This window comes from Prunus dulcis, chromosome 6 (genome assembly GCF_902201215.1).
Source record: "Prunus dulcis chromosome 6, ALMONDv2, whole genome shotgun sequence".
Taxonomy (NCBI): domain Eukaryota; kingdom Viridiplantae; phylum Streptophyta; class Magnoliopsida; order Rosales; family Rosaceae; genus Prunus; species Prunus dulcis.
In genome coordinates, this window is record NC_047655.1 from 11,487,163 (window position 1) to 11,498,620 (window position 11,458).

General features: G+C 37.1%; 2 protein-coding genes and 1 pseudogene across 3 annotated transcripts; 1 reads left to right on the top strand and 2 right to left on the bottom strand.

The window, feature by feature from the left end:
- Positions 1-256: 256 nt before the first annotated feature.
- Positions 257-2,324, bottom strand: LOC117630645 (annotated as a pseudogene).
- Positions 2,325-5,152: 2,828 nt separating this feature from the next.
- LOC117630648 (rust resistance kinase Lr10-like) lies at positions 5,153-6,369 on the top strand. Its single transcript, XM_034363345.1, has one exon. It carries the CDS (start codon positions 5,168-5,170, stop codon positions 6,242-6,244), a length of 1,077 nt encoding a protein of 358 aa, XP_034219236.1. The 5' UTR covers positions 5,153-5,167; the 3' UTR covers positions 6,245-6,369.
- On the bottom strand, positions 6,106-8,688 carry LOC117630646 (NDR1/HIN1-like protein 10). Of its 2 annotated transcripts, none has more exons than XM_034363343.1 (2): positions 7,724-8,688; positions 6,106-6,212 (listed from the first exon to the last, which is right to left on the bottom strand). In XM_034363343.1, the coding sequence occupies exon 1, from the start codon at positions 8,460-8,462 to the stop codon at positions 7,752-7,754; it is 711 nt and encodes a 236-aa protein (XP_034219234.1). In that variant the 5' UTR covers positions 8,463-8,688; the 3' UTR covers positions 6,106-6,212; positions 7,724-7,751. The 2 variants fall into 2 exon arrangements, with proteins under 2 accessions (XP_034219234.1, XP_034219235.1); XM_034363344.1 differs by lacking the exon at positions 6,106-6,212 and adding an exon at positions 7,163-7,443.
- Positions 8,689-11,458: the final 2,770 nt, after the last annotated feature.

Genomic DNA, 11,458 nt, shown 5'->3' on the forward strand with positions numbered 1-11,458 from the left:
AAGAATGAATTCTTATTATATGTCATCTTTTCTAATTTAAATCAAAATTAAAAAGTAACAGGTTTTATTCACCTTGGTATACGCTCAACCACAATATTGCTTCATATCCTTAAATTAATTATAGCACATGTATCAATGGGTCACCCTTTTTTTCCTTTCTATAATTCAAAAATACTCAATTATATATGAATATATAGAAAGAGAGACACTATCTTAGTCTCAATTATAACATGTACTGCAAGTTTGATGAATTATTGCTATCTAATTAATACTTTACATTGAAATTTATTGAACTCAAACCAGTTTCTTAATTAACTAGTACTATCTGCTTAACACACGACAATACTATAACAATCTTATTATAAGAACACTCGAAGACTCATCTCATAATTAGGGAGTGGTGTAATCCATGCAGACACAGATGCTTCTTCAGCGTAGAGGTCTGTTCATATTATATTCTCCTTCAACTCTAAGTGCTGGCAAAAGGATTAGGAGGCATGGCTAGATTCTCACCTTCTCTTTTCCAGCATTTGAACTACAACTTTCATTGAAGGACGATCTATTGGATGCCATTGGATGCACCACAGACCCACAATTGCGAGTTTCTTAGCAATTGTGACATCTCCGTCGTCGTCACCGATATGGATTCGTAGGTCGTTGCCTTGCTCTAAAAGGTTATAGATCCACTCTGGGAAGTAGACTTGGCTAGTGGAGTCCTCCATGACTTTGAAGTTTTTTCTGCCTCCAACCATTTCAAGTAACAATATTCCAAAACTATAGACATCCGACTTATAGGAGACATTGCCGAAGTTCCTTGAGAAGATTTCGGGTGCAATGTAGCCCAGGGTCCCCCTGGCTGTTGTCATCGATATTGCACTTTGATCCTTAGCACAAAACTTGGCTAAACCGAAATCAGAAACTTTTGGAGTGAAATCTTGGTCTAGCAATACATTATGTGGTTTGATATCGAAGTGCAGGATTCGTTGGTCGCATCCTTGGTGAAGATATTCAATTCCTTTAGCTATTCCTAGAGCGATATCTTGCAACTTATCCCAACCAATGAATGAATTCTTATTATCTGCTGATGATAAGAAATTTTGCAAAGAACCATTTGGTAAGTATTCGTAAACAAGAGCACGAATAAATCCGTCGGCACAAATTCCAACCAAGCGAACCACGTTGACATGGTGGATTTGACACATTGTCCCCACTTCGTTTATGAAAACTTCCCCATTTTCATTTGAATTGTTGAGGATTTTCACAGCAACAAGTAACTCAGAGGAAAGCATTCCTTTGAACACCGTTCCGTAGGCACCTTGACCCAACTTTTCCTTGAATTGACTTGTTATCCTCTTAAGATCAGCATAGGAGTATCTACTTGGCTTCATCGCTCTGTATTCATCCAAAAATCTTTCAATTCTAAGCTGATTTTCTTTTTCCTTTTTGTTTGAGTTGTAGACATAGCAGATTGTCGTCCCCGTCGCTATTAGAACTAAACACAGTGTGGAAATACCTGCAAATATTATCTTGTGTTAAGAACCCACAATTTCTAGCTAGAGAGCAAAGAACTAAAAATATACTTATCTAGAAAACACTTATAAGAGCTTCTGCTAGAAGCGCTTTTATTAGACAGACATCAAGTTTTTTGTACTAAATTTTTTAATGTTTTCTAGAAAAGTACTCAAGTTATTTTATTATAAGCTAGACTCACTTTTAACGTTTTATGTCAAACATTGTCAAAAACGCTTTAAAACATTTTAAAAGCTCTTCCAAACATTCCCTTAATTTCCTCCCCTTTCAGTTCATAAAAAAAGAAAAAAAGGCAAAAAGAAAAGAAAAGAAAGCCCGTGGGTAGCTCACCTAACATCTTCAGGGCTGTCCTTCCAAGAATACGTCCTGTAAAAGTAGATTATCAAATAGTGGCTAGGCTTTTCCAATCAATGAAATGCAGAATTTTATTTCGCATATATAGAATCTTCAATAAATCTTGAAATGGGAAAGTAAGTTTGGAGCGTAAATGATACCTTTGGACACATGTAAACATTCAGCTTGATCAGTAGTCTTGAATCTACATATCTGGCCCTTCTCTAAACAATGTTCACATGATGGTATGGACCAACGCAGCTTCAGTTGAAAACGAACTGATGCATATGCAGGATCTAATGTGTAGTCATCTATCTTGGTACAAGACACTAGGGGCATTTCATCAACCATACAATAATCCTTATAACTCCTGACGGCAAAAATATGGTTGCCAGGATTGTTGCCATGGCAAGGGCTCAATCTCACCATACAAGAATCAGTATTATAATTATCTCTTTCTGATGACGGTGGACAACTGAATAAGGTTGCGTGGCCAAGGAATTCAAAGGGAAAAGAACCATTACTGTAAAAAACCTCCCTTGGGAAGCAACCATCATCAGGTACTGTTGCTTCAATTTCGTGAGATGTGTAGTTAATCTGAGAAACAATGATCTTAGATAAAAATGGCGTCTCCAGCATTATCTGATCGGCCTCAGTGCATGAAAGATCAAAGCCTAGGAAACCACAATGGATTGGCTGTCTACCTTTAAGTCGAAATGGGAATCGGATGGCTGGGCCTTCCCGGCCACATCTCGTTTCTCTGCAATCTTCAAGGCCTACTCCACCATTGACTGCATCTACTACTCTTACTACCATCATGAGCAACCACCATAAGAAATTCATGATGATAACCATTTCTCAGCAAATGAATTGAATTGCACCGCACAGCACAAGTATTCTTGAAGATGATATTATATGGAGTTTGGGCTGATTTTTGAGTGCATAATCTGATAAAATATGATCTTAATGCCTAGTTTTACTTTTAATGTTATATATAAAGTGATTTGACATGTTTTGTAATAATGCTACTTTCTTTGTAATATGTGTGGCTGGCTAATCAGCGGGTCAAAGTCATCATGTCATGACTGGTCTTCAATGGCGGGCGGATCATGTAACTATTATAAATCATGTCAAAATTAGATTGATGAATGTCCAGTTATCTCTTTAGATGGTTATACAGTACCAAATTGAAAATCTCTCCCTCATCATGTCTAGACTAAGTTTCCTATCTGCTGCGTTCCTCATTCACCTTCTTCTTCTTCTTCTTCTTCATGTTCCTTCCTCTTGTTCCCAAACAGCTTCCAATAATTTTACAGCTAATAAAGCTCATGATAACTCTGATTGTACCCGTTCTTGTGGAAATATTAACATAAGCTATCCATTCCGATTGAAAGGAGACTCTAAACACTGCGGCAGCGAAAGTTACGAGCTATCTTGCGAGGCAAATGGAAATGCTCTTACTCATCATGCAGTACTATACTTGTTTTCTGTAAAGTATTATGTACTTGAAATCGATTACAATAGCTTAACAATCCGACTTGTGGATGCTGGTGTTCACAAGATCAGTGACAACTACTTCTCGCACCCACACTACTCGTTGACCAGGTTCAACATTTCTCGTAGTAGTTTTCAGTACATCCTTGTTTATTCAATTCCATCATCGTTATCGGTGCCTATAATTTTCCTGAGCTGTGAAAATCCAATGAATTCTTCTGCTTTCATTGTTGAAACAGCTCCATGCATCAATGGGATCAGCAGCAATTCTTCTTCTAATTCTTCTTTGTCCAGTTTAAGAACCTATTCTTATGTCATGGTTGGAGGTAGCGGCCACAATACGGCATACAATTTGGGGAAGACCTGCAAAATAACACTAATGGTTATGGTGTCCCCTTCAACTGAGGACAACATGACGTCCTGCAAAGGAATATATAATGAACAGTCCCGATCTCTTGGACCACAGGAGTCCAAGAGATTGTGGTCACCTACCGTTGGATATTAATCCAATGGTTCAAAATGATATATATAAATTCAATATGACATAAATGATTATTACCCGATTCAAGTCAACCGTTGAATTTACATCCAACGGTGAGTGACCATAAATCTCTTGGACTACAGGGGTCCAAGAGATCAGGACTGATATAATGAAATAGCGCATGGCTTTGAACTCTCATGGTCTGTTTATTGCCCCAAAAACAGCACTACTATCAAGTGCTCACCACCTACAACAGGTTAGACTTGCCAAACCTGAAAATTATCTATTATATATTCAGTTAAAGAAGCTGTAGCATGGTCTATAGACTTAGTTCATAATGAAGAGTTGTATCCTCGCGAGTGCTAAAACAATTGCCTAACCCAAACCAGCACCAGGAATTCCATTCACGAAATGTTAATTGGTTGGGGTTGGATTATTTAAAGGTCAAACAAAACTATTTGAGGAACAAATTAGAACATACGATGATCATCCGATCCGATCAAGCAAGCATATTTTCAAGGCTGGTTTCATAGGTGGATTACAAAATAGATTGCTCTAATTGTGTGGAGAAATTATTTTCGCCAACAAAACATACCGAGGTATTATCTATACATTTTCGACAATATCAATTCACGTCCAGAATGGATAATTTTATTTCCTTTAATACGTAGTTTATGTTGGTCCAATCTGAATTTTTTCGATGACTATGACTGTATTATATGAAAAGTTAAATAAGCTAATGTTACAGTTTTCTTCCAACAGTTACTAAGCTAATGTTGCAGTTTTCTTTTCATAATTTGTGTGTATAATTTATGTTGGTCTAACCAGAATTCTCTTTATGCTAATGTTACTGTCTTCTTTCGCAATGTAGAAATCCCTTGGTACGACAAGATCATAATGTACATACTCGAGAAAGTAGGCGAGTGGATCCCTCAACTCTGAAAATATATGTTTACTTTTCTTTGGCCTTTTCGCTTGACTAACTACTTTAGTCATTCCATTGATCGATTGATTTCATTACTTCTGTTGCAGAACCCCCACTTTACACCATATATAGGTTCTTCCACATTGATGAGGTTTTCGTTCCGTTTTATTCCAGCTCATACTTTGTCGAGCTTCTGGAATGTGCAGTCGATTACCTAGGTAAGAGAATACTTGTGTGGATCACTGGAAAATTAATATTCTTATTTTGATTGAGATGGATTTGCAAAGGAGTATATTATTATTATTATTATCATCATTATTATACTTCGTGTTCATTAATTCCATTTTTGTGAAACATGCAGCACTATACTGCTAATATATAAATGGCGAAGAAGGCACTTGTCAATGTATGAGGATATAGAAGACTTTCTAAGAAGTAATAATAATCTCACGCCAATACGGTACTCTTACTCGGACATCAAGAAGATGGCTAGAGGTTTCATGGACAAATTGGGGGAAGGAGGCTATGGCTCTGTATACAAGGCAAAGCTCCGTAGTGGTCGCCTTGTAGCCATCAAGATGTTAGGCAAGTCCAAAACTAATAATGGCCAAGACTTTATCAATGAGGTTGCTACCATTGGAAGGATTCGCCATGTTAACGTGGTGCGACTTATTGGCTTCTGTGTTGAAGGTTCAAAACGTGCTCTTGTATATGATTTCATGTCTAATGGGTCTCTCGAGAAATACATTTTTTCTCAACAAGGAGATGTGTCTTTAAGTTGCCATAAAATATTTGAAATCGCACTCGGAGTGGCTCGTGGTATTGATTACCTCCATCAAGGGTGTGACATGCAAATTTTGCACTTTGACATCAAGCCTCACAACATTCTTCTAGACGAGAATTTTACTCCCAAGGTCTCTGATTTTGGGTTAGCAAAGCTATACCCATTGGATAATAGCATTGTATCTTTGACTGCAGCAAGAGGAACCATGGGATACATTGCTCCAGAACTGTTCTACAAAAACATTGGAGGTGTTTCATACAAAGCCGATGTGTATAGTTTCGGAATGCTATTGATGGAAATGGCTGGTAGAAGGAAAAACCTGAATGCGGGTATAGAACAATCAAGCCAATTTAGCCAAATCTACTTTCCGACATGGGTTTCTGATCAGTTGAAGGCAGGAAAGGACATAGAAATAGGAGATGATGCAACAGATGAGGAAAAGAAGATCATAAAGAAGATGATGATGGTGGCTTTATGGTGCATACAAATGAAGCCTATCGAACGCCCTTCAATGAATAAAGTAGTGGAGATGCTTGAAGGAGAAATTGAGAGCCTCCAAATGCCTCCAAGGCCTTTCTTATACCCACAACAAATTCCTGCAGATGAAGTTGGTGTGGACAATCGAAGTCCCTGTGCATCAAGTGCTTCAGAATCTGAAGAGATTACTTTGATTGCGGATGCAAATGAAGTGAATTAATATTAGTCACGATGTGGATCTATGTAAGGGAAAGTTAGCAGCTCTACTCTGTATTTGATCATAGCACAAATATGTTTACATGTTGTAATTGATTTAAGCAAATAATCAGCCTCTGGCTTTGGTTATTGTTTGAGAAACTGCCTGCCAGAAATGCAATGACTTGAACTTTGATGACAAATAGGCTTACACAAATGAATTGCCCCAGAGAAACAATTCATTTGTATATGGATATGTTATCGAGTGGGCTTATTATGCTTGAATCAAGGGTTCAAAATTAAACAAGACCCTATACGTCAAATAATCTCCATATCTGAATTAGAATCCAGTTCTACCGACAATGACTAAACCATATGTAAGCGTTTACAGACCCAGAGCAAAGCTAGAGACTTGGATTTGGACCAAAGTGAAACTCAAACTCAAACTCAAAAACCTTAGTGCAAATCCCTAACCTCCTTAATTTCTAGGGCTGAAATGTGATGCAACTCTGATGTGGAAATACCATACCCCTTTTGTGAACTAGAGCTTAATGGAGTCAGCAATTTGGGCTAAAAGATTGAAAAGTGCAAACTACACGACTGAACCACAAACAGGAACGAAGAAAAAGCTTAAAAAACATTAGCCTAAGCTGCACAATCCACGTGGGCTGACCGTGGAGACCTTCCAAAGGGAAGTGCCAGTTTCACTAAATTATAAATTCTTAACATAGGAATGTGGCAGACAAACTTGATTAACAAATAAATTAAAAGAAAAAAACCGCAACTAAACCAGTCTGATAAGTGGTAGAGTGGTAGAGTGGTATAATCTTCTCTTCTGACATAGATAACACACATCACAGAAGTAGAAGACATTGCTGTTAAAACTAAAAGTTACACACATTCTATACACAACTCTGTTATTAGATCATTGATCCCATACTCAACCCTAAAAAAAGCTCTTGATTTTTGAACATATATCCCAACCATTTTCAAATCCACTAGGATCGGCAAAGCCTATAGATGTTCTAAACAACCACTCGTAAGGTGGATTCAATGAGGTTAATAACCCAAGCCAAAACAAGCATGAGACAGATGTTCGAAGCAACTACTCTGTTTCTTTCTAAATAATGTTGCCTCCATCCATTTTCAAATCCTCTTGAATAAGCAAGCCTCCATCAAAAAACACCAAGAGCCATTAAAAGGCAAATGAGCTCTACTTGATCTCTATCAAAAAGACAACAATAATCAACTGAGTAGAACAAGCAAACAAGCTCAGCTAAGATGTAGTATTTTGGGAGGAGAAACCAAAAAAAAAAAAAAAAACTCAATTGCAACCATCACCAACCAGAAACAACAAAAGAGTTGTAGTTAAAAATATATACAACAACTTAACCTAAATCCACAAACTCATCTTACTACTAATTATACAACAACACATTCCTCGTTCCTAACTTGTCACAATTTCAGAGACTTCAATTGAAAAGTGAGAGATTAAAAAAATTACCATTTGCACCACACGCATTGCCCCCATCTCAAACAACAACCTGGCAATCTCTTGACCCACCGGCCAAAGTACCCAACCCGCCTTCCGACGAAAGAGAAACCGCCACGCCACGGCACAAAACCCTCAAGAGCCGCCGCCTCAGCCTCCACCCACCTCTCCGAAACTCAACCCTAGCCAAAAGCTTCACGTTGAAGCTCACGCTCCCACGTGCCCTGGCCTCGTCGATGCCGCGCGCCACCGAAGCGCCAACGAACGAATTCGCCGCCGAGAAAGTCGCGTTGACAGAAGTCCGATCCTTAGTCCCCTGAGCGAACGGCGGAACCCGAGTCCCCGAAATGAAGCCGGGGCCGTAGTAGATAGAGGACTCGACGTCGTCGTATCGTATACTGAGCTTCTTGTTGGGGTTGTAGACCATGAAGCCGACGGACCACGTGCCGGTCAAGGACTGCGAGGCGGAGGAGACGTTGAAGTTGGAGAGAGAAAGCGAGTCGACTCGGAAGTCGGGGACCTTGGGGCGGAGGATGAGCCAGACGACGAGGAGGATGCAGCCGACAATGACGAAGAGGGCGACCATGGCGCCGACGAAGCGGCGGATGAAGGCCGCTCGTGGGTTGTAGGCGTTGGAGTAGGGGCCTCGGGGTTGGGTTTGGGTGGGGTTGGCAGAGTATGGGTAGCCGCCGTTGGGCTGGGCGTAGGGCGGTGCCGGGTAGCCCGTGACGGGTCGGGTGGGGTCGGTCATGTTCGGGGTTTGAAGAATTCCGGGAATTTGGGGGATTTTCGGGGTTTATCAATTTGCCGATTTTGTGGGGAAAAGGCAGAAAAGAGAAACGAGAAATCTCTAAGGGTATTTTTAAAGTGATTGAATTGTGGGTAAAGTAAAGAATTTGCGATTAATTAGGGTTTTTTCAATGCGAATCGGAACAAGTTTGAGTGTTTTGTTTTTGCGCCTCATTCTTTATTGAGTTAAAGATTTGTTTTTCCATAAATTTTGAGATGAAGACAAATACCACCGTCTGCGTGCATATTACGCGTTAATTCTGGAATCTCCTAGATTCCATTAATCTAGCCCATTGTGATTTTAACGGATTGTTTTAGCTCACTTTACATATTGTGGGTTCCACTACTAAAATTCTACTTAAAAATTCCAAACTTTCTATGTTTTTAAGTCTTCGTTTTGCATTGCTTATTTATGACCATAAATGATTATTTTGAAAATTTTGAAAGTCCAATCTATTTGGCAAAGGATAATAAAATCACTTATTATGTGAATAATTGATGTGAGATAAAACAATCACGGAAAGCAAGTAATGAGTTGCTTTTATTTTTTTTTATTATACGAGAATTAATTTTGAAGAGGCACTTGGTTTTAATGAAACTTTCAAAATTCCGAAAATAACCCCATCTTTTTCTTTCACGCGCTCGCCTCTCTTCTTCTTCCTATCGTTCGTCGTTAGGCCCTCTCTTCCACATTCCTCATTCTATTGCTATCACTCTTCCATTCGTTCTTCAATTTTTGTTTTTTGATCGATTAAAGCACTCTCTACAAGCCGCAAGATTCAAGTAAGAGAAATATTAGGTTTATTTTTCTTGTCAATTTCTTTCTTCCTTATTGAGGGTTAGAGAAGCTTCTCAATCTGTAATGGGTTTATTGTACAAATCAAACTAATAAATTATGAAATTAATCAATTTCGTATTTCATTTTAAGAATTTATGAGCCTGCATCAATGATCCCTAACTTGTTTGTTTCAATCAACCAAATAATTGATTAAATTGAATTTTGGCTTCTTTAATTTTGTTTTGCATCTTGTGATGGACATGCCATTGCATATGATAGCTATAAACACAACCTGAATCTTGTGATTTTTTTTTTTTTACCTCAATCTATAAACTCAATTCGTTTTGCTTTTTTATTATTATTTTTTTCTTACATTATATCAATAATAATTAATAAAATAAGCCTACACTTTTGGGGGTTGGGTTCATCAAGAACAGTCATGTTGAGCAGCAACAACGACCTTCAGCTAGCTAGCTATCAACAACCACTATGACTATAAGTTAACCTGTGTTGAAATTTGTGGGTTGGGTGTCAATGCATGTATTTTTATGTTTGAATTCAAACATTTGCTTTGTGTAGCATCTGGAGGTTTGTGTGGTATTTGTTTCTTTATATTGTTTTATTTCTGATTGGGGATTGGATTTTGATTCATTTGTGCTTGTATTTGGGGTTTGTTTATTGAGAAAGCAAACAATTAAGTTTTTGGTTACTGATAATATGCACAGCTGTAACAATAGTAATAACAGTTTAGGTATGACTGGTCAGGCTCAAACCGAGAGGACAAACTTTGAATCTCAAAGTGTGTTGGTCAGCTAATGGATTTTAATTAATGGTCTTTGAGGAGAACTAGCAAATTAGTTGACTTCTTTTAGTTACTATTAGGTCCAAGCATTAGTATTTTATAAAGACAAATGAGACATTATATATGTATTGAGTTCATGAAGCCTTGTATTTCTAACATTATTAATCAGAGATTAAATTTTTATACTTCAATTTTATTTACTATTTATTCTTGATAGCAATGATTTAACAATTTCAACATGATACTTTATTTATTTTATAATTAAAATAATTATTAGATGTGATGGTTAAGAAACATATTTAAGTGAAAATGAAAATGAAAATACTTTTCTTTTTACCAAAGACATGAATACAAAAGTTATTTGAACATAGCACCTTTTTTGGTCATTATACACAACTCACAGCACTTTTACATAAAAAGTTACCAAACACTGAGAAATTGATTATTGTACAACAACACTTCTAATAAAAAGTTTACCAAATGCCAAACTGCTTTATTTCACAGCTGATTTCTCTCACAGCAAATCTAATAGTGATTATTTTCATTAAAACATCTAGTTGTAGTCAATAAAATTGATCATATTTGTTTAAAATAACAATAATTCAATTGAGGTGTATTTTTTTTTTCATTTTTTTATACGAACAATAGTCTAAATTAGGATAGGGAGGGGGAATTCTCATATATGTGTCATACGAGTTCGAACCTGAGACTACTAATCTACAAGTCATTTCCATTGGGGGCTTTAATCGAGTAGTTGAATGGTTTTGTATTTTAGGTTTTTTTCTTTCACAAATGATGTTTGAGATGATACTTAAAAGTTATACAATTTGGATCATTAAATTATAATATGAAGTCCATCAGCTGGAACTCTTTGCTCAACCCAAAAAGCACAATTATTATTGAAAGAGCATATTAATTACCAATTAATGAGCTACTTCATTTCCATGTTTGGTAAATGCATGCTTGGGAATGCAATATGTTTGGTAAATGCATGCTTGGGAATGCAATACCTAACTCATGGGTATGAACTTCCCATGTAGTGGGGAATTTCATATCATTGGCTCACCTTGGGAAACTTTTTTCCCCCACTCTAATGCAGGTTTTTTTTTTTTTTTTTTACTAACTCATCCTTGTTATAATATCTAAATTCCACTTTTCACCCTTAAAAAACTCTTCATATTAATAACTTTTAATAATAATAAAAAATCAAGTTTCTTCAACAAAAAAATAATAATAATAAATCAAAGGTATTGTTGGAAACTGAACTTCTCACTCATAATACTGTACAAACCGAACATGAAAATGGGAGAAATAGCATTTCTTAATCTTCATTTCTTAGTGTCATGAGATTAGACTTGGAAAGTTCATTCTTAGGAAG

Bases quoted from the DNA above. Each gene is read 5' to 3' on its own strand.
- LOC117630648 (XM_034363345.1), top strand. From the start codon at position 5,168: ATGTATGAGGATATAGAAGACTTTCTAAGAAGTAATAATAATCTCACG.
- LOC117630646 (XM_034363343.1), bottom strand. From the start codon at position 8,462: ATGACCGACCCCACCCGACCCGTCACGGGCTACCCGGCACCGCCCTAC.